This window comes from Camelus dromedarius, chromosome 20, assembly GCF_036321535.1.
Source record: "Camelus dromedarius isolate mCamDro1 chromosome 20, mCamDro1.pat, whole genome shotgun sequence".
NCBI classification, from domain to species: domain Eukaryota; kingdom Metazoa; phylum Chordata; class Mammalia; order Artiodactyla; family Camelidae; genus Camelus; species Camelus dromedarius.
The window spans coordinates 21,742,971-21,766,648 of NC_087455.1; the positions used below are offsets into that span (position 1 = coordinate 21,742,971).

Consider the following 23,678-nt stretch of genomic DNA (forward strand, 5'->3'; position numbering starts at 1 on the left):
TCATGTAAGTTATAGGTATACAGTATAGTGATTCACAATTTTTAAAGATTATCCTCCATCTATAGTTACTATAAAATATTAGCTATTTTCTCTATGTTGTACAATATATTCTTGTAGCCTATTTAATATATAAAAAATAACTTGTACTTAATCCCTAAGCCTATTTGTCCCTCCTTCCTTCCCTCTCTCTACTGGTAACCACTAGTTTGTTCTCTATATCTGTTCATTTTCTTCTTTCTTGTTATATTCACTGGGTTTGTTGTATTTTTTAGATTTCACATATAAGTGATGTCATACAGTATTTGTCTTTCTCTGTCTGAATTACTTCACTTAGCATAATACCCTCCAAGTCCATCCATGTTGCTGCAAATGGCAAAATTTTATTCTTTTTTGTGGCTGAGTAGTTTTCCATTGTATATATACCACATCTTCTCTATTCAATCATCTATTGATGGACATATAGGTTGCATCCATATCTTGGCAACTATAAATGCTGTTATGAACATTGGGGTGCATGTATCATTTCAAATTAGTGTTTTTTGTTTTTGTTTTTGTTTTTGTTTTTAGATGTATACCCAGGAGTGGAATTACTGGGTCATATGACAGTTCTGTTTTTAGTTTTGTGAGACACTTTCATACTGTTTTCCACAGTGACTGCACCAATTTACATTCCCACCAACACTGTATGAGGGTTCCCTTTTCTCCTAAAATTAAATTCCATATCGAGTAACTAACCAACTAACCTGTCATATAAGCTAGCCAACTATGAGACCAGTAGCCTACTATTTTTATGCCTGAATCTGTTACAGGTGTCAGTGAAAAATGCTAATAACTGAGTCCTACTTCTGGGAAAAAAAATTTACTTCTTGAAGGGAATATTACCCTACTTGAGATTATAATTCGGCAAAGTCCTTGAGCAAATGTTTTATGCATGTGTTCCTCTTTCACATCCTTCATTTTTCCTTAACTTTTTATTCACAGAGTTAGTTGGATGTCAAGTACCTTTATATTAAAAGGGTTCAAAATTCAAGAATTGCATAATTCATATAAACTGCAGTAATTTCTTGCTTTAAGATTAGCAGACTTCTGCCCATGGAAAGATGCTATTAGGTCATACTCTTTATTATTACCCAGGGCCCTTTTACTAAACCCCAGATCTTTAAAAATTATTTTATATGAGAGAAATATACATTTAAATAAAATTGTAAATTTTAAAGGGATATTACATTTTAAAACTTTATTTTAGAACCCACCCGTACTTCATGTGAAAACCCAGGAGTGCCTCGTCATGGATCTCAGAACAATACATTCGGATTTCAAGTGAGTATTTTTTCCAGTTTTACTGAGATACAATTGACATACATCCTGTATAAGTTTAAAGTCTATAACACTATGGTTTGACTTACATATATTGTGAAATGATTACTGCAATAATTTTAATTAGCATCCATTATCTCATATAGATACAGTAAAAAGAAAAAGTAAAATAAGTTTTTGTCTGAAAAGAATTATTAGGACCTATTTTTTAACACCTTTCCTACATACAACACAGCAATGTTAACTGTAGTCATCATTACTGTATATTACATCCCTAGTACTTATTAGTCTTATAACTAGAAGTTTGTACATTTGACTACCTTTCTCCAATCCTGCCCCTCAACCCCACGCAGTAACCACAGATCCGATCATTTTTGATATGAGTTTGGAGGTTTTTATTTTGTTTTGCTTTGTTTTAGATTCCCTGTATAAGTGAGATCATATGGTATTTGTATTTCTCTTTTCTGAGTTATTTTATCAAATGGGTACTTTAAATAAATATTTCCATTTAATATAAAACTAGATCAAAAGGCTTCTTTGGTTCATGTGCACAAATCCTACTAATGCAAACAAAAAAGTTCATGCTTATACTGCATTCATTCATTAAAAAAGGTAACAGGCAACAAAAAAGTGGAAATAAAAGGAAATTAAGAGAAGGAAAAATATGTTTCAAGATATAGGGGCCAAACTGACCATGAGGATAAAACAATTAAAAAATTGGAGATAGCAGTGAGCATAGGAAGCTCTATAAGCAGCAGTTAGTGTGTAAGAGAAGAATTAAGCAAGGGAGTAAATGAGTAAACTCTGCAGGAAAATGTGGAAACAGTGAGGAAAAGTGTAGATGAAAGAGGATAAAGGAGAGACTTTTGAGACAGTCACCGAAAATATATAAATGTAGTTATTCAATAAGGCAATAAAACTGAAAGATTTTTGTCTTTTTTTAACATTTTTTTATTGAGTTATAGTCATTTTACAATGTTGTGTCAAATTCCAGTGTAGAGCACAATTTTTCAGTTATACGTGAACATACATACATTCATTGTCACATTCTCTTTCGCTGTGAGCCACCACAAGATCCTGTACATATTTCCCTGTGCTACACAGTATAATCTTGTTTATCTATTCTACATTTTGAAATCCTAGTCTGTCCCTTCCCACCTGCCGTCCCCCTGGCATCCACAAGTTTGTATTCTATGTCTATGAGTCTGCTGATTTTTGTCTTATAATAGGTATATATTACTAAAATAATTGTTAAATATTGTTATTGATGTAATTTCTGAAAAAATAATTTAACCATAACCTATAATTCCACAACACATAGTTGGATTGTTATATGAGAATTCTTTAGCATGTCCAGTCATGTCTAGCTGACTTCTTTTCTCTCTTATTCCAATTTAGATCTTATGTAGAGATTCAGCAAGCTTTTCATTACAGGGGCCTAAGGGAAGCCAAAGTGCACACTGATTCCAAAAGGAAATAGCCAATTTACACTTTACCCAGTTGCCTTGTGTTGCAGGGTTTTTAAATGGTGCTATTTTGTGTGAAATGCAGTGTCAACCTGAAGAACACCCATTTCTAAAGGAAGTGCTCATCAAAGGTGCCATATTTTTGTTACTAAAAATAGTTTCCATTTATCTACAGTTCAGGCATAGTGTGAACATTGATTTGATAGTGTTTCCAATTCTTCCTGTTTGCCTCAGGCCTGTCTAGGTAATACAGAAGTGTAAAAAAAAAGAGTCTATGTCTCTATTATATTGGTGTTTTCAGAAATGCTTTAGATTCATGTCTTCATAAAGTTTTCATCAATTGATCTAAATCTTTAAAAATGGACAGTTAGCTAAACAGCATTAGCCCTCATCATACAGACCAAGAAACTGAAACAGAACATGACTTGGCTTTGATCACAGAGCAAGTCAGTGACAGTGTTCTTATAGAATGCAGAGTACTGATGATAGTAGCCATACAGTAAATCAGATGATTTCTGAAGATTCTGAGTCCTATCTAGTAAATATCCTTTGAGATAATGGAAATGGAAATGAGTAAGATTGACTTTAGAATAGTCATCCACTGAAATGAATAAAATCATTGACTTTGCATTTTATAGATTCTATTATAATAATTGAATAGTATTATCACAAAGTTAACCTGACCCTGAATTCATATTATTCAACTAATAAACATATATTAGATCATTATGTTCTATCTAGATAAATGTGAATAAACTAGATTTCAGATGTGGTAAAATCTAATATAATTATGTTAACTCTATTAAAATTACAAATAATCTATTGAGTATATTAACCTAGGGACATCAACTTTCTTATGTGTATATGGCAGTTATGTGTATATGTATGTATATGTACTATATATATTCATATATAAATTATACTTACTGAATCTATATAGAGCCAACAGAATGAAAAAGTTATATAATTCTAATTAATATCTGTTTGTTGGTGGATTCCAAATACATGGGGTCTTATATAACTAGAAAATTCATCTCTACTGGTTGAGCAAACCTCTTACTTACAAGTAAGGGAAACTATTTTGAGCTAACTTAAACCTAAAGGCATTTCAAGTCGTGTGCAGGTATGGCCCAGGCCACAAGAGAAGGGATATAGGTAAAACTAATCAAGCCTAGAATCTAGGAACTGAACAACAGTAGTCAGTCTTTTCTACTACTCTGTGTTTATCTACTTCATTTTCTCTCTCTGCAGACTGGCCATACGGCCAGGGCCAATGGTGCATTGTTTCTATTTACATCTCAGTGACATACAGCAAGTGATTGTCTCAATCTCAGTTTCAAATTTCCAGAGAGAGAATCAAAATGTTCCAACATTTGTATCTACCTCTGGTTTGGTCAAGTGGCCAGTGGTGAGTTAAGTAAAATTATAGCTATAGAAGCCCACTTCTGGGAAGGACAAGAGAAGAAGGAAAGCTATAAATTGCAGAGGCACGCTGCTTTTCTTAATTTTCTCTTTAATGTGTTTATTTGTTCACTCTCCTTTTCTGTAAAGATTTATAGAATAGATTCTTGGACATCGATATAATTATTAACATATAAAAATACAGCACCTGTTGATAGAGATGACAAAAACTCTAGTGTTGAAAAAAGTACTCAACATAATTTCTCTTTTTATCTAAAATATTACAAAATGGAATAGTTTTTGGCTAAAAACATATTAATAGTAAAGAGAGTAGTTGTAAAAATGATTGATACAACATCTAGATTAATTATGGAGTAAATGCCAAACACGCATATTTCACTTACTGCTGTATGACTCTTTAAACTGAGCTCTGGGCTTTGGAAGACACATTATATTGATTTAGAGCTTGTTACATAAAGTTATTATAAATATGAAATGTTTTTAATCTGACTGTTAGGTATTTAATTCCAAGATATTTTACATTAAGATATTTAACCCTACCAAAATAACCATGGTGAAAAAAACAAGGTGAAAAAGAAACTACAAAAGCATCCATGATTGAGGGGTAGGAAGACAGAAATAATTGACTAAAGATAACATGATCAACTGTACCTGGCTATCTGTTAGCACCTTCTGTCCTCTGGCTTCTATTTCCAAAAGCAAGTCTGGGCCATCCAGTTTTATAGATACAGGATGCCTGGGTACAACAGTAGCCATCTTGGCACCCGTAGTTCACTCTAATATTGAATGTTTTATTAGCAATTGTATTACCCAGATGGGTAGCCAACACTGAAGAAACCAAACAGCCTCTTCACTACCTGACTTTAGAGGAATGACCTAGGTATTCTGTCTGGGGAGTTAAATTCATAATTTAGGCTACCTTTGAGTATATTATAAACTTAAAGTTTGTAACTGAAATCAGTACAGAAGTACATTGAATGAGGCAGACACATTACATAGTGTTTTATTGCCTTTAAATGGTGACTATACTAACATGAACTTTAAAACAAAAAAAGTAAAAATCAATATTTAAAATTAAAATCTTTTTTTAATACAAACTCATAAAACATTTTAATTCATTTTTTTTTATTCATGAAGGTCAGAGCCAAAATTGATGTTCAGTCCAGTCAAAACTCCTTGCACCTCATCTTAAGCATATATGATATACTTCCATTTTTTTCAACTTTATTATTTATGATGTTACTTATTTTCTATAAATATTCAAATTACATTATTTATATTAGAAATTACTTATAGTCAGAAGGTAATTTACCATGGCAAGTTGGAAAAGAATGGAGAGATATGTAAAATATACTATTAAATAAATTTGTCACTGACAAAATTATTACTTAATGCACTAATATTTAGAGGATATTTTGGTGATTGATTTGAGTATAACAAATTCTGAATAAAAATCAGTTACCAAATTTGTATAAGTGTAGCTATATTAAGTATTTGGTGTAAATGTGAATTTGTTAAAAAATTTTGTTATTAAGTGTGTTAACAATATATAGAAAAACTTTAAATACATTTTAGTTCTATAGTATCTGGTTAAGTGAAGTGTTATTTATTGTGACTTCAGAAAAGATTACAAGAATGAAGAAAATGTCTTAGAATTAAAAAAAAAATCTATGTAATCCATCATGTCTCTTATACCTTACTAATATAAAGTCGATGAAATAACCCAAAGGTACTCTTCAGAGAACAAATAATTTAACTTCATGTTAATTAAACTCTGGAAGGGCTATAACTGCACTTTAAGAAACTGATAAATATGTTAAATCTTTTAAAGTAATCAAATAATTTGATATTAAGTTATTAATCCCCATTCCTTCAGTGGATCCAACATTCCCAAGACACTTTTCTAAGCTCCCGGTCTGTTATGGTGAATAGCATACATTCCCTGGCCTAGAGGATCTACCATTTAGGTATGTGGGTCAGATGGAATAGATTATTTTATAGGATAGGTCGATAACATTGATAATATTGAAAGATGCTAAGGGAGCACATAAAAGAGACAGTTTTCCTAATGTGTTTGCTGCAGGGAAAGCTTTCTAGAAGTTTTGACTGAGCTAAATCTTTTAGTGTAAGGTCTAGGAAAAAATAGTTGAGAAAGGCATTCCATGAGGGAAGAATAGCATGAAAATGTGCATGTATTAAGGGAACTACAAAAATTCAATATTATGTGAGCACAAGTTGAGTAAGAGTAAGTGGTCAATGATGATGCTAGAGAGATGATTAGTAATCACACTGTGGAGGCTTTTATCTGCCAAGCTAACACGAAGTAACTATCCTATGGGTGACAAGCCAGTAAAGATTTTAAGAAGGATAATGATTAAGTCAAACATTCATATTGAATAGGTCACTCTGACTTTAGCATGGAAAATAAATTCAGCGGGGTCAAGACTGGAGAACTGGAGACAAGTTAGATGATTATAGCAGTTGTCTATGACAATAGTTCTCAAAGTGTGGTCCCTGACCAGCAGCAGCAATATTTCTTGGGAACTTAGTGGAAATCCTTATTTTGGGGGATTCCCCCAGACCTACCTAGTCAGAAATTCCTAAGGGGGCTTAGCTATCTGTGTTTTGACAAGTCCTACTGGTGATTAAGATATCTGCTAGAATTTGAGAGCCAAAGCCTGTAGAAACAATGTTGAGGACTAAAATAAGATGTGTATGTGGGAAAAGAGATAAGGGAACAGCTTGAGAACAATTTAGGAGGTAGAATTGTCACTATTTGATAGTTGATTAAATGAAAGGAGATTTATGGGTGAATGGTGGCCATTAACTGAGATCTAGTCTAAAGTCAGATTGCTGGATTGATAGAGGTGATCGGTTTTGTAGAGCCGGTTCGACCAAAGGACAGAATTGCAAAGTCTAAAGTCTACCTTATCAGTAATGTAGACTATTTAAGAAAGTAAAAATCTGTAGCACCATATTGTACAACTTCAGGGAGAATGTGAATGCATGCCCTGGAACACAATTTGAAGGACTTTGTTTATATTGAATACAGCATGATAAGTGCTCCCAGGAGTTGAGCAATGTAGTAACTCTGGACAAATGGGGCATTAAAAGGATAAGAGATCTCCTGGATGTAAAGGTGAGGCTGTCATAGAGGAGATAATGAGATAACCGGAAGGAATTGAATGACTACTGGAACTGAATGTTTCTGGTATAGCATAGTTCTGGATAATAATTAGAAAATGAGAGATGGTGGGATTTTGCTAGTCTCAAGGTCCAAATGGAATTTTGAATCAAATTATGTCACATTAAGCTTAGCCTCATGCTGCTTTGGCAGATGGGAATAGGAAGGAAACACAGTGTATATGAGAAGTCCTAAGACAGCAATTGAACATTCTCAGACTCAGAATGCTGGGGTAGTGGCAGACACAAAATATGTCTTATCTTCTCCTCCACCTCTAGTCTTTTAATAACTCCTCATGATTTTTCCTTCTAATATGTTTTGAGTAAATGACTTCCTTCCCAGGTCCACTGCCAACAACTTAGTCAAGCTTCTATCCACTCAAACCTAAACTGGCAATGCAAGTCTCATGATTAGAATTACTGTCCATCATTCTTTTTGTTTAGTGGATTCTCCATACAATGGCTAGTTTAATTTCTCAAAGATACTATTTTCTACACAAATTTTAGTTGCTCTGATGGCTTTAGCAACTTTATATTTTTATTAAAAAATTAACATGTCATAGCTTGCTATTTGAGTCTTCAGAGACTGATTATTATTTATGTCTCTGACCTAATAATTATAGCTAGAATTTATTTAAAACTTATATTCTATCCCCAGATGGAGTGAATTATTTATCCTATTTTATTTAATCCTTAACAAATCTCAAGACAATATTATCATCTTTATTTATATACAAAAAACTAAGTCTCAAAGAGGAGATATCCCTACTCAAGTAAGATCATATTAAAAGTTAAAGCTTCTGGGATCTGTTTTCTTTTTACTATATATCTCACTGCTTCCTACTTTACCTCCAACTTCCCAGCCCACACTAACCAATCAAATGTACTCTTTTTTCCCAAACTGTATGATGTATGTTTTAACCACTATACATTTTATCATAATGTTCTTATCTTTTTATCAGTTATTTTCAAACTTAGTGTTCATTAAAATCACTGGAGTGCTTGTTAAAACACAAGATTGCTAGTCCCTACCTTGAGAGTTCTGATTCAGTAAGCCTGGGCTAAGGTTCCAGAATTGGCATTTCTAACAAGTTCCTAGGTACGGCTGAGGTTACTGGTCTAGGAACTTCACTTTGAGAACCATTATTCTATACAGCTATCTAAATTCCAGATCCCTTAAAAGCTTAGTGGTAACTGCATGTCTTCCATTGTATTTCTCCATTATCACTACAACCTTCCATAAACACTTTAGTGTCCAGTCTCATACTGCATTTTACTCTCTTCCATATTCATTTGCCTCTTATATTGTTAGTTGTCTTTATTTCCATATCTGTTTTTATCCATCTTCGTTTACCTATCTTTATCTAACTCTTTGTCTGTCTATTTTATATTCATATGTAGCTCACTGGCCTTTTGGTGGCTTAATGTATTTTCTTCAAATTACCATGGCAGGAAATTTGGCCCTTATGTACACACTGATTACTCACAAATTTGATGATAATATGTATACAAAGAGATCTAACTTTTTCTTTAGTCTTTTTTCCCAAATTTTACTTTAAATCAGATTTTAGTTTCTTTTCCTTCCAACCTCTACCATGTAGAATCTCTTTAGAGAGCATTTTCACATCCATGTTCTTGTTTTCTTTGTTGCCTTATTTGAAGTTGCATTGAGACATTTATTTTTCTGTAATTTGCTATAGGTAGGAAGTATTGTACAGTTCCATTGCAAAAAAGGACACCTTCTCCAAGGGTCTACAACACGAACTTGCCTTCCTGACCTCACATGGAGTGGAATTCAGCCTGAATGCATTCGTAAGTATTGTAGCTAAGAAATTATACTTATCAAGGATAAGAATTTATATGCATTTTTTCTTCCAAGTGTAAAAATAAATTTATACCCATATACAAGATGTGTCACTTTTTTAGGTTATTTTAAAATATAATTCATGTATATGATGTTATTACTATATCATAACCCCATGCCCATTGGGAAGCATTATTTTTCAAAAAGTCAGACCTGAGGCATGATTTTGTTATTTTTCAAAAGCTCTTATGATTGTGCTCAGTTTGGTCACTTGGTAGTTTTAAATGATGATTATTTTTTAGATTCATAGATCTGCACCTGTGTGTCTGAAGTACTTTGAGATATAGGAGGCTCCAACATAGTAGTGACTCAATCTTTTATCACTTCTCTGAGAACCTGAGTAAAGCTAGAAACATCCATGAAAGACAATATGCATGAAAGCCTGGCCAAAAATTTGAATACTACTTGGAATTTCCTGGAGCTTTTAAATGTGCACTGACCCTAAGTTGAAAGCACTTGCTGAACACATTAAATAAGAACAAAGATCACTAAACAGTATTTTCTGACTTACAATTAGAAATCAATTAGTATCTAGCTTTTAGGATTTGCTGAAGTCCAAGTAAGCCCTGTGAATTTATTCTATTCCTGTTCAGAACCATCCAAGTAATCACGGGGGCCCCTGTGGACCCACAGCTTACTGAAAAGTGGCGGAACACTCCACTCTCTGAGAAGTCGTATCACACGCCTTGCTGGCTTGTATTTAAATAGGGCAAAATTCCTGAAAAGAGAATTCCTTGGAGTGTATGTGTACTTTCGAACAGCTGTGTGGGATGTAACTAGGTATTTCATAGTAAACAAAGATTCTTTGATGACCTACGTTTGGGATATGATGATTTATAAATAAAGTTAAACAGCTTCTGCTACTGCAAAGCATCTCAGAATTTCTCCTATGTGCATAATAGGGGTTAAGAATCTAGCACAGACTACTTGTGTTTATTCTAGCAATATTTCCCCCACGAGAATTAAACTTCATTAACTGAATTATATTAAATTTAAACCATATAATAAAATGTTTATCACATACTATTAAAAAATATTAGCTACTATTTGTAACTTTGTAAATCTCTATTAAGAAACACATGGAAAAATTTTTTCCAAACACATTTGTCCACAGAACACTTTTTTCAGAGATTCCCTTTAAGGATCTGTATCTATGAACAGATGATCAAAATTGTTGTCTTGTTTAGGGGGACAATTCCTTGTAGCATATATTCTGAATGAGAAAAGAATGGTCATCAGAAGACACAAAACAGATAAACCAGGGGGCAGGGTCAGGTAGTGTCATAAATAAAGGTATAGTGAAATCAAGGTAGAGATTTATGAATGGGAGGAAACATGGAGAAGAGAAGACAAAAAATTAAATGAATGAAAGCTATTGCTAGCATATGGACCCAAAATATGGCTGGAAAATTCCATATGTAAGAAGCTATTAATTTGTACTTTCTATTAGGAAATATTAGTATCAGAGCAACATATTGAGCTGTGATTAGATTTAACTTTAGAAAACATATTTTTAAATTTAAAATTAATATGACAAAGAAAAAATTATAAATTAATAATTCCTAAGCTGGTGTAGAAAATATGAGTTTGATCAATTTTAAAAGTTATCTGCAGGACTTACTAGATCCTTTAAAATGCTAATATATACTGTGACTTTCCAAAATGGTAATGTAATAGACATTCATTAGCTTAATTATCCAAAATAAGTTTTTTTTTCCTCTCTCAATTTATTTATTAATGTCCACTAGCATTGCACAGATGAGTATTAAGGAAATGCTAATCTATTATATCAATATGTATATTTACATTGATGTGCTTTCCTTGATTCATTAGAATAACCAAAGGTATATTTATATTAAGGCCTTAACATACTTATAAAATGTATTGTGACTCTGGTCTCAAAATTTTCTTAACATGCCTGTAGAAAATGACCATTTTTCTCTTTTCTTAATATAGCCCATAGCTGTAAACAGCCAGAAACTCCTGCTCATGCAAATGTAGTAGGAATGGACCTTCCATCCCACGGGTATACATTAATTTATACCTGCCAGCCTGGCTTCTTCTTAGCAGGTGGAACAGAACACAGAGTATGTAGATCTGATAACACCTGGACTGGAAAAGTTCCAGTTTGTGAAGGTAAATTTTCTCTGTAAAAATTTTTAACGGAAGATTTTGTACTGTTTCAGCTTTCCTCAGATACAAGAGACCAAAAAAAAAAATTGATTTCAATTATCTTTATGAACAAGGGAAATCTGTTGGCCAACTCAAGTGTGGAAGTGATGTAGACACTTCTGGACCCAGAGGCACAGAAATATTATTCAAGTTTTTTTATAGCTTCTTTTCCAGGCTCTGTTTTTCCTTCTTGTTGTTATTACTTCTGCTTCTCTAGTCATGGGAGATGTATTAGTTTTCTAGGGCTGCCATAACCAAGTGCACAAGCTGGGTAGCTTTAAAGAATGGAAATTTATTCTTTCGCAGTTCTGGTGGCCAGAAGGCCCAAATCAAGGTGTCATCAGGGCCAAGTGTTCTCCAAAGGCTCTAGAGAAGAAGAATTCCTTACCTCTGCCTGTCTGCTGATGGCTTGCAGCTATCCCTGGCATTCCTTGGCTCATAAATGCTGCGCTTTCAGTTTCCCTCTTCACATGGCCTTCTTTCCTATGTACCTATGTGTGTCCTCTTCTCTTCTTCTAAAAACATCAGTCATTGGACTTGGGGATTATTTCAGGAATATTTCACCTCAAGATTCCCAACTAATTATCTCTTCAGAGACCCTGTTTCCAAATGAGGTCGCATTCAACCCACTACAGTATGAATTTGGGGCATATAATATTCAACCCACTACAGTGGGGAAAATTACTGCCAGCATTCCTGGGTTCATATCCTTCTGGCAGAATAACCCTGGGAGAAAGTCCTTCCCAAAGCTTGGTCAGGAAAGCAGTATACAGAAGTCTGATTGTCAAACTTTTGAATGGAATCCATCTCCAAATTCATTTCTCAATCAGGGTGATATGGTAATTTGATCAGATCCAGGTGAATAATCCAGCCCTGTTGCTGCTTGATCAGGACAGTCTCCATCTGGATAAGATGTAATGAGTTTGGCAGAGGAAAAAGTATTAAATTACCAGAAGAAGCAAAGGAAGTTTTTCTAGAATTCCTGATAAAATCATTAATACACTCTTTTCTTTGTTTTTAGGCCTTCTAACTTTTGATCTCATGCAGAATTCACAAATGTTAGTGACTTTATCCTCTTGAAATATTTTCACTCTCCTAGCTAGAACATCACAGGCTTTTTTTGTCTTTTTTAAAATTTTCCACAATAGAAATTCCTACTATGTGAGATCTTACTCTTTAATTCATTTACTTGTCATTGTCTGTCTCTGCTCTTCTGTCTTTCCCCACCTAGAATGTAATCTCAAAAAAAAAAAAAAAAACAGACTTTTTTCAAAGTGTTTATAACTGTAATTTTAACAACTAGATCAGTGCCATATATGTGAAAAGTGTTCAATAAATATTTGTTGAATAAATATTTTATTGCCTCAAAATTCTTGTTTTCTTTATCAGCTTAATGTTTTCTATCCATTCTTTTCTAAAATTCAGTTCTTAGTCAAAAATTCAGTTCTTAGTCATCTCTTCCTTTCACTCTGTGTTCTCTCCTTAGGTGATCTCATTTAAGCTTACGGCTTAAACAGTCTCCTCTATGAAGGTTATTTACAAATTAATATTTCTAGCTCATTTATCCTCTGTTAGCTCCAAATTTACTTAACTCCTGACCTGATATTTCTCATACTGATAGTTTGAATTTCTCAAAGACATTTGAATACTCAATATATGCAAATCTAAACTCATAAATTGCCATTCCCCATTAAGTCTTCTTTGATGTTCCCTTTCACTGATACCATCATCATATAATAAATAGAAATCTAGTAGTCACCTTTAGACATCTTTCTGTCCCTTTAAATCCACGTGAATTTCAGTAGCTTTTAAAAAAAAAATCCATTCACTTTTCAGTTTATCATCACTACTATAGTAGCCCAACTTGGCATTATCTCTACTGCAACTACTGAAATGGCTTTCTAACTTCTCTGCTCAAATCAGTACCCACTCCTTTCCAAATTGTTTTCCATCTTGCATCCAGGGTGGTGTTAACCCAAATCACTTCACCTTAAATCCTTTAAAGATATTACATTGCTCTTAGGAGAACAGTGTATAAGTCTTTATAGGTTTGCAGGCACTGTACATCATAGCTCCCTCAACTTTACAGGCACATCCAGCATATTCCACATGGTTTTGAGTTAGCTTTGAATTGGCTTAAAACTTTAAGTCTTCACCTTTGAGTCCAGCCAATTTCTTGTAATACTAAGAAATTTTGACTCCTAAACATGAACTCTACCCAAATTATTTACCTTTTAATGACAGGAACGTACCCTCAGCCCTCAATGTCCATGCTGGAATCAACTATTTCCATGTTGGTTTATGCCTTTAAAATAAGAAACAGGACCCCCAAATGATAAGGCAGCACTGATATTCCTCCTGCCCCACTGGGATATAATGGAAATAATTATTGAACTTGTTAGCTGTACAGCAGCAGTGTTCAGTGAGGACTGAGCTTCTATAGTGAACAGAACATTTTGGAGAAAATTGTATGATATGTCAGAGAATAAAATTGACAGTGCATCACATTGTGTGCGTGTGTGTGTGTTATTAATTATATTAAATTTTGTAAACATTTTTATTTCTTTTCATAGCTGGTTCCAAAATATTGGTGAAAGATCCTAGACCTGCACTAGGAACACCCAGCCCAAAGTTAAGCGGTTAGTCATTTCAGTTGTTTTTCTAGTAGTCATGATTTCTAAAAGTGATCTACTGTTTCCTTGACAAAGTGACCATTTGTTTAGAAAAATGTATTTCAGTATGAGAAAACTATGCATTTGACTGTTTGGAATTTTAAAATCTGTGTTATAAAATGTTCAACTTCAAGCAATACTGTGACATGTTAATATTCCAAAAATATTATTTATAGTTCTGTTTATAAAATTTCCCTTCAAGAGTATCTATAAGTGACTATGAAATAATGTAATATTTAAAACATTACAATACAGATGAGATGTTATATATGATTTTTAAATGTAGATTTTTAAAAAGGAACCAAATACATTGGGGTGAGAGTAAAAGTTCAACAAATCCTAAAGCTTGTCCAGTTTATTTTCAATGATTTGATTTTTAAAATAAAGTTATTTAGTCATTAAAAATATGGGCTTTGAAGTCCTACAACCTTGATGTAATTTCCATGTTATACACTCCCTACTGTATAACTTTGGGAAAGTTACTTTCTACATCTGAGCCTCCATTTCTTCATCTATACAAAAGGATAATTAGATTAACATAAATGAACTTCATGAAAATAAAGTGCAGTGCTTAGCTCCTATAAGGGTTCAGTATATGAGAGGTGATTTTTATGTGTTAATAAAAAACAAATAAATAAGTATTTTATTTACATGGTAGAAATGAAAAGCCACACGTAGAGGCTCAGCATCTAATCTTTACCTTGGAGATAGATTTGGTCCAGCTGTGTTAAGCCAGGTACAGGGCTAGTGTCTAATTTTAGTTGGTTTCATAAGTTCTCAGTGTATATGCTATAAAAATGTAGTGCCTATAAAAACAAAATATCAGTCTGAGAAACTGATTTTTTTCAACAGTCAGTGAAATAGACTGAATTTCACTAAGGCAAGCAAAGAATATGTCAACATAAGAGTGAAAGTTTAGCAGTGGAGTCAGAAAACCACAATGGTCAATCAGTACCCAGAACTTTCTAAGAAAGATACTTTATCTGGGAGCAGGTGGGTCCTCTGAATAACAGCTCTCATACATCAAGTGTAAACCTGGATTGCCCTGGGCAAAACATGGCCAATGGCCACCAATAAATAAACCAGGAAGACAAAAGAATTTTAAAGAATATAGAAGAACTGAACAAAACTAATATGTTTGACACAATATACATATATAAAGATTTCTCACCAAACAATTAAAGAATATATGTTTTCTTTAAAGGCACATGGGAAAGCTCTAAGAATTGATGATATATTAAGTAATAAAAGAAATCTACACAAATTTCAAAATGAAGTTAGTCTTACCTGACCATAATGCAGTTAGAAGTTAATAGGAATGGATAAATTTTTTAAATTCCTTAATGTTTGAAAATTAAGAACAAAATTAATACTGATGAATAACTCATGAATTGAAGAAATTTAAATGGAAAATATAACAATAGAGTTTAGTTATGCTGAAAAATCTAAATATCAAAACTTGAGGATTGAAACAAAAGCAAAGTTGTGAGGCAAATTTATAGCCTTAACCCTTATATTAGAAGAAATAAATCTCGGATTAATGCATTAAGTATCCCTGTGAAGAAGATACAAAAAATATAATGGAATAACCAAAAGAAAGCAGAAATCAATATAATAAAAGTGAATGAACAAACAAAAAAGCCCCAAAGATGCAATACAAAAATCTCAACAGTCAAAAGTAGTTCTTAAAAAAAAATGTACAAAGTGAATTTTTTCAGATGAGATTAAGAAAGGAGCAAAAAATTAATAACATTTCAAAAGGAAATGTGAATATAACTAGAGAGTAGATTAAATAAATTAGAAATACTAGAATTATAAAACAAAAACTATCCAAAACTGTCAATTTTTTAAAAAATTTAAATATTCACAAATTATTAGAAAAATATATCTTCACAGAACTAATAAAAGAAAACCCAAATAATCCCATAACAAATACAGTAGTAGTTAAAGCTATTTCCGCCAGGAAAAACCAGGTCCGTATGCCTCTACTGAAAAATTCCACCAAATTTTAAAAGAACAGAACAGATTATCACAGTTTTGTAAAAATGGTCAATAAAACTCTTTTTATGAGTCAAACATTACTCTAATAACTCAAATCAAGACATTATAAGAATGGAAATTACAAGCGCATTTGACTGAAGATTGTAAATGAAAAAATCCTGCATAAAATCTTAGCCAATCAAATACAGTTGACCGTTGAACAGAAAGTGGGGTGCTGGCCCTCTCTGCAGTCAAAAATCCACATATAACTGATAGTCGACCCTCAGCATGTGGTTTCTTCTTACCCACGTTTCCTCTGTATCTGTGATTCTGCATCCATGAATTCAACCAACCATGGATCAGTACAGTAGTACTACAGTATTTACTAATGAAAAAAATCTGCATAGAAGTCAACCCTCACAGTTCAAATCCATGTTACTCAAGGGTCAGCTGTACAATATTAAAGATGACACATCATTACCAAATTAGGTTCATGATAGATACGAAAGGATACTATTATGTTAAATAATCCTTAAAAGTAATCTATCACTTTAAAAGATTAACAGGCAAAAAATTATGATCATCACAACACTTGCACAGAAACTGTTTTATAATTTAACATCTGTTTATAATTTTTAAAAAACTTTTAATAAGTTAGAAAGGAAAGGAATTTCTTTAACCCGAGTGAAGGTATCTATAAAACTCTAGAACAATGTCATCTTCAATGGGAAAACATTAGCACCATTTCATTTAAAGTCATGAATGAGACATAGTGATTAGATTATTTCACAGTAACAAAAATGAAATTTGACAGTCATGTAGAAGTCAGGAATATATTCTCCACATGGCAATGCTGTGAAGCCTATAAAGCAAAGTTTAAATTCAAAAATGTCTTTAAAAAAAGGATCACAGTCATCATTGTCTTCCTTTTCATTGCTCTCCACATCAATGATAGTTGGATGATATTTTAGAGTTTACAAAGAACTACCAAATACACAATCACATTCAAATCTCAAATTAGACTTAACAATAGAAAGTACTATCATTCCCATTGTACACAGGGATATAAATGACAAATAGTGTCTGTGTTTCCCATCCTATATGAGTTACCTTTCTCAGTTACGTGTAAGAAAGGTGGAGGGTGGTGGTGGCATGCTGGAGCCGCCAGGCAGAGCCTCATCACAGCCAGTTCTGTGCATTCTTCCAAACTCTACATCCAGTGACGTCATGCTCGTAGTTTCAAATCTGCCATTATGGCAATATTTATTATTTTCTATAGAATCAGAAAATACTACAAATCAGTTTGTTTGTTTGTTTTCTGGAGAGCCAGTTATTAAACATTTACTACCACATCAGTGATTAATCTTGATACAGTGTTAGTTGGTGCTGCTGCTACCACTTCCTTCCAGTGCTGTTTTCTCCTGCCATTGAGGTTCTCTTTAACCTTACTTCAGCCAACACTCTTTAATTCTCCTAAGCACCATGGGAAAGATCACCAGATTGTCGATGGGGCAATTTGCATTAAATATTGAGATAGCAAAGTGTAATTACAGTACAAGACAGGGAAAAATAACCAATCAGAAAGATGAGAATGACATTTATTGAGTACCTACTATTTGCCAGGCACTGCTATTAGAACATTTTTCTCCCTTGCTCTTCCACTTATCTCTATGACTAAGAGCCTATTAACCTCCAAATTCCTGATCTTTCTAATGCAAGGTAATTTAGCTTGTCACTCCCTCCTCCAAACTTGTTTTAGGTATAATTTTTAAGTTAACTACTCTTTAAGTTGCTTACCAAATCAAGGGCTTTTTACCCATATACTGTATCAAATTTCAGGTAAAATTTCCTATACATACAGAGCACACCTGTGTAGTTCAAGGTTTGGGGAGGGAGTACCCCTATAAGGAATGACTTGGCAAAGATCCCAGAGCCAGAACTATGGATTTTTTCCATTTTACTAACTGCATGTCTGCTAAATATGTATTTTATTAGCAAGTATGTAATGAGCTCTAAGACCCACAGTTTCTCTATTTTACCTGTATAATAATAGTAATGGTAACAACTAACATGTAGCAAAACTCTTCACATTTACTATCTCATTTAATCTTCCTGGTAACTCTGTCATAATCCCACATTAATGATGGGGAAATTTGGGTTTAGAGAGTTAAGTAACATAGGGGAAACCACACACTTTGTAAATTGTAGAGAAGGGTCTTAAAATCCAAGCAGTCTAACTCCAGTGCCTGCGCTTCTAATCTTTCTGCTATATTCCTTTTGAATTCTCATAGAAAAAATAATCATGTTGATTGAAATAGTAAAAACTCAACTCTTCAGCACATTTTATGTTCATCTTTTACCACAGTATTGCTTTATTGGTTTGCTGAGCAGAATTCAGGGAATGTACAGTTTGTAACCCCAGTCTCTATGATCTGAGCAGTAAGAAGTGTGATGTGTGTAGAGAAAATCAGGTGAGAAATATCAGTAACTTGTTAGGGGAAAAAAAGCCTTTTCCCCTAGACCCATGCCATTTATTCATTCACATAAATAGGCATGGCTCTTTTGAACAGCCAATTTCTGGGCATGTGCTTTATTGTGATGTACAAGATTGATGGAAGCTTCTCTTAGACTCAGTTTCTCTCAGCCTCTTAGCTGGGTATATCTCTTATCTCTTATCTTATTTGACATACCTAATTTATATTAACTATAAATTATGTAACTAATTTATGTAAATATAATGTCGTATTTGTCTGCATCTAATATAGTGTTTGTTTTTTAGATGAAAGTTTTACATTAGAATATTTTTGATTCTACCACAACTCATCTCTTTCCCATGAGAGTTAATCAATTCAAGTGACAGATTCTTTTATTTCTATAAATACCTGAAAACCTCAAAGCTGTCAGAAGCAAAACAGATGGAGCCCTGTTCTTCAGGAGCACCTATTACTGAAATAACTGAACTCAGTATCCTGTAAAGGGGACAGAGGGGCATCCCTCCAGATCGTCTTCCAAGGCTGTTCTGCAACAGGGGTTTTAACTCTATGCTCTTCCTCCTATGAATCTATTCCTGCTGCTAGGAGAAAAGCAGACCTCTTGGAACTTGTATATACACTGACTTGTCTCAGCAGAATCATTTTATTTTCCTTCTGAAAGAAAGATATTATTATAGGAAACCAAATATAAGTAAACTTGATATTTAGCTGAATTCTAAGTTTGTCTTATGTCTTTAATTGGTGCTTTTTATTTATCTCTGATTGATATTTGTACAAATCTAGGTTATTATTTTGGCTTATTCTAAAAAAGTTAAAACAGTTTTATGTGAGGAATTCATTTTATAATGCACATTCTACATTATTGTGTATTTAGGAAAATATCACTATTCAATAAACTAATATTCATCAATCTATTATTAATGCTTATATTTACAGGGCATTGCAAAATTAATGTGTATGTTTATTTAATCAATTTACAGTTCCTGATGATGTGTTTGCCCAGAATTATATATGGAAAGGCTCTTACAATTTCAAAGGAAGGAAACAACCGATGACCTTAACAGTTACTAGTTTCAATGCTTCCACTGGGAGAGTCAACGCAACACTCAGTAATAGCAACATGGAACTGCTGCTTTCAGGTAGCACATTAAACGACAGCAAGCAATGCCTTCATGCCTGTATTTCCATCATTTTGTCATTTTTAGTAGTGATGTTTATACCGTGAAATATTTGCTACATTTTTTGATGATATTCATAATTCACTCAGAAAGAAGGCTTTCTGATTTTTGATTGATGCATGAATATTACTACACAAATATAAAACTCTGATTCTGAAATAAGCTTCCTCAAGAATATTTTTATGTTGCTGGAATGACACGTCATGAAATAGAGTAGAACTTTTAATTTGAATAAAGCTAACTCTTCCTTTATTGTCATAACACTGAAGGGACTGGATCAGTGATTTGCAAGCTATATTATGGTCACAAAATCATGTCGTCATATGAAAATATTTAGGAAGATATTACTATTTAAGACAGATAAGGTAGAGCTACACTACCTTAAACAGGCAAAAGGGACCCAGAGCCCATTCCACCTGCTGAACCTTCTCAAGTTTCTGTTTTCTTTATGTAGTGCACACTTTTCCCTCATTATCTTTGATTACTCTGATTTTTCTGACATTCAGATGTTTTCTCAGATGTTGTCTTGTCAGCAGTACTCCCAATGACCCTATCTAAAGTGGCTCACATTACAGTCAGACACACTCTTAGTCTTAGGCAGTCTTATCTTGTTTCACTTTCTTCTTTTCACTATTTAAAATTAGAATATCGTATAGTATGGCATGACATTACATGACCTGACGTAAGTTGTCTATACTCCAACAATACAAGCCCTAAGAGGGCAGGGGTGAGCCTCCCAGTTTGTTACTATACCTCAAAGGTTAGAAATGGAACAAAATAAGCCCCAGTGAATTTGAATTATTGCTCTCATTTAAAAATATATTTTTAAAATATTGATGTTAAAATATGGAATATATGTTAAAACATCTTGGCTATGTATATATCCCATGTAATTTTTAATAATGGAGTAATTCATGGTATAAACAAAATGGAAAGTAAAATTATATCTACTGATTTTATAAATTTTACAAGAACTACAAAGCATCATTTTGTATTATTTAATGATCCTACATTAAACCTAAGGTAAAAGTATTAGAAGTTAATATGTATTTTAATTTTTAAAATATACACAATTACATGATATAAATTGAAAGAAGCTTTATATGAAGGAAAGGAATGCATTTAAACTGACTACTATTTATCTTTGAAATAAAGTTTTACTTTCCTTCTGTAAGAGTTAGCACAAAATAAATGTATATGTATTCTAATGTAGACAAATTTCAAAACAGATTTCTACAAATATGGAGAAACAAACATAAATTGACCAGTTTAATTTGCTGTCAATGTCTACATAAAAACAATTATAACATTTTCCCAGCAATTTTTATTTCGTCTTTTCCCTGCTAATCGTAATTCACTTTAAATCAATATCTGTGTATCATTATATTTGTATTCCCAGCATACTCTTATGATACCTTATTATATAGGTGAAAGATGAAGTGAATGAATTAAGAGTCAAATTTCAACCATCAGTTAATAAAAAAATATTTACTTAGACCCTTATTATCTATCATTCTCCTGAACACATTTACATTTCAGTTTATTCCTACTCTCAAATACTCCCTGTTGAGGAAAATAAATGAAGACCTTTTTGCTTCTCTTCTCATGCCTTTTCCTATGTTTACCTTCTTGAATTAAAAATCCTACTTGATTTTTGAGATCCAGCTCAAATGTTCTTGTTCTTGAGAGTATTTCCTGAGCACTTCACTGTGAAATAATCCCTCTTCTGGCATATAATTCATTGTACTCTTTCATGTATTTTAGTTAGTTGTTACCTAATTTATATCTCCTATTTCACTGGAAATGCTTCTCAGCATCCTATCTTCAGATAGGAACAACATATTCATCTTTGTGGCTCCCGTAACACCTAAAATACTCTTTCTTAGGGTTGGTGCCTAATTCATAATTAATTTCATTAATTAACAATATTAATGAAAATATCAGGAATTTTAACATTTGATTCATATCCTTGAAGATTTTAAATCTGATTAGGGAAGAAATCATTTTGTTTGCAATAATCATGGAATGATGTTATTACGAATAATAGTACTTAATTTTAATAGGTAATTTAAATTTAATAAGTAATTTAAACCCCACAATTAAGATTTAAGTTGAGAATTTCAACTGTGAGAGTGATCAATATGTATTGCAAGATTTGTGAAAAACATTATGGGTGAAGCTGGCCTTGACTTGGCCCTGTTTTATTTCTTTTCCTATAACATGTATTTATGATCTATTTAGAGTTATAGATAATGAAGGTGAGCATAACTACTTGAAAAATTAATGGACTAAAATGTCCTTACATTTTGCAGGAGTATATAAAAGCCAAGAAGCTCGCCTAATGTTACACATCTATCTTATTAAAGTACCAGCTCATGCTTCTGTGAAGAAAATGAAGGAGGAAAATTGGGCCATGGATGGCTTTGTAAGTATAGTTCTTTAAAGGCCTGCTGCTGATTTTAATAACAAATTTGTGCTTTGGTTTGTTACTAAAATTCCACAAAAATGTAATTTTCTAAATCAAGCTAATTAAACACACACTCATAAATTATCAAAATTACTATTATGGGTAAGTTATTTTTAAAAAGAAACAATTCAGTATAAATATTTAGTAATCTAATGTGTCAAACCTACTGAAGCCTATGACCTACTCTCTTCTTTCCCAAAAGATCCTCCTCATAAAAGAAGGCTTGTTAGTTGAGAGGATGTAGTCAGGGTTCTCATGCGCATTTCAGCAGACTCCTGGGCAGATTGTGAATAAGGCTTGTTGCTTCCAACTGCCAGTTCAGAAACTCCATCCACATAAGTGGCTGAATAGGACAGGGTAACTCCGTGGTGAAGCTATGGTCCTATCCAGAGGAAGCAGCTTGCATAACTTCCTTTTCATAGACAACTTTATAAAATATTCTAAATCTGTTTGTGAAGAGTAAGTTTGGTTCCTGAGGGAAAAAAATGTCCATCCTGTCTCCGTATATGTGCCATTATTTATGAAGTTGGGATCTAACTCATTTTCAGTGCTCTTAGATTGTTGAATTGTATAGTTTTATCTAGGAAACAAATACAATGAATTCACTTATTTAAATACTAGAGTTTAAACTCTTCGTTTTAGAAGCATTTTGTTTCTAAAACTGGCCATGCCCAGGTTATGTCTGATAATGAGGAATAAACCACTTGTTTATTCAAATGTTGAACTTCTCTGAATAGTTTGGTATAATGTTTTGCTTTTGAGGATGAGGGTTCAAGTTTTCTCTTTTTGGGTTTTTTTTTTTTAAATAACTTCCACAAAAACATACATGACTTAGGTAACTAATTGCAACTAATCAAAACAAACTTAAGAGTAAATTCATATCACTAGTTATCAGGAACACTGAAATGTACCAATTTCTATTTTATTTGTGAGATCAAATGACACTATGCATACAAAGTATTTTTAATATACAATTTTACACACATGCAAGGTGTAGGTAATAGTCAGCATTCATAGCATTAGACAGAGCCACAGAATCTCAAGGTCAAACCACAAATATTTAGTTCTTTCTCCTGTGTGAGGTTAGTTGTGGGGGCTCCACCTGAGGCTGTGGTGGCAAATTCAGGGATGCTCCAGGTGGGCCCAGGCTGGAGGGACAGCAACTATTGGGAGCATAGTCTTCTCTTGTCAAAGTTCTGAAACTCAGAGGGACAAAGTGGAAACATGCCCCTCCTTTTTTTCACAGCCCTACTGACATGTAATTCATATACCCTGCAATTTACTCATTTAAAGTGAACAATCCAATGGTTTTTCATGTATTTACAGATGTATAAACATTGCCATAGTTGATTTTAGAATATTTCCATCACCTCAAAAATAAAGTCTGTATCCTTTAGATATTACCCAATCCATCCACCCCTCATCCCCACTCCAACCCCAAGCAAGCACAACTCCATTTTCTGTC

General features: G+C 33.1%; 1 protein-coding gene across 1 annotated transcript in view; it reads left to right on the plus strand.

The window, feature by feature from the left end:
* Positions 1 to 23,678, plus strand: part of CSMD3 (CUB and Sushi multiple domains 3) — a 1,010,791-nt gene that overhangs the window by 979,535 nt on the left and 7,578 nt on the right. Inside the window, exons 63-68 of the mRNA XM_064476888.1 lie at positions 1,247 to 1,320; positions 9,089 to 9,200; positions 11,209 to 11,388; positions 13,998 to 14,063; positions 19,549 to 19,707; positions 22,059 to 22,171. Of these exons, the coding sequence (XP_064332958.1) occupies positions 1,247 to 1,320; positions 9,089 to 9,200; positions 11,209 to 11,388; positions 13,998 to 14,063; positions 19,549 to 19,707; positions 22,059 to 22,171 (704 nt within the window). The remainder of the gene's footprint in view (positions 1 to 1,246; positions 1,321 to 9,088; positions 9,201 to 11,208; positions 11,389 to 13,997; positions 14,064 to 19,548; positions 19,708 to 22,058; positions 22,172 to 23,678) is intronic.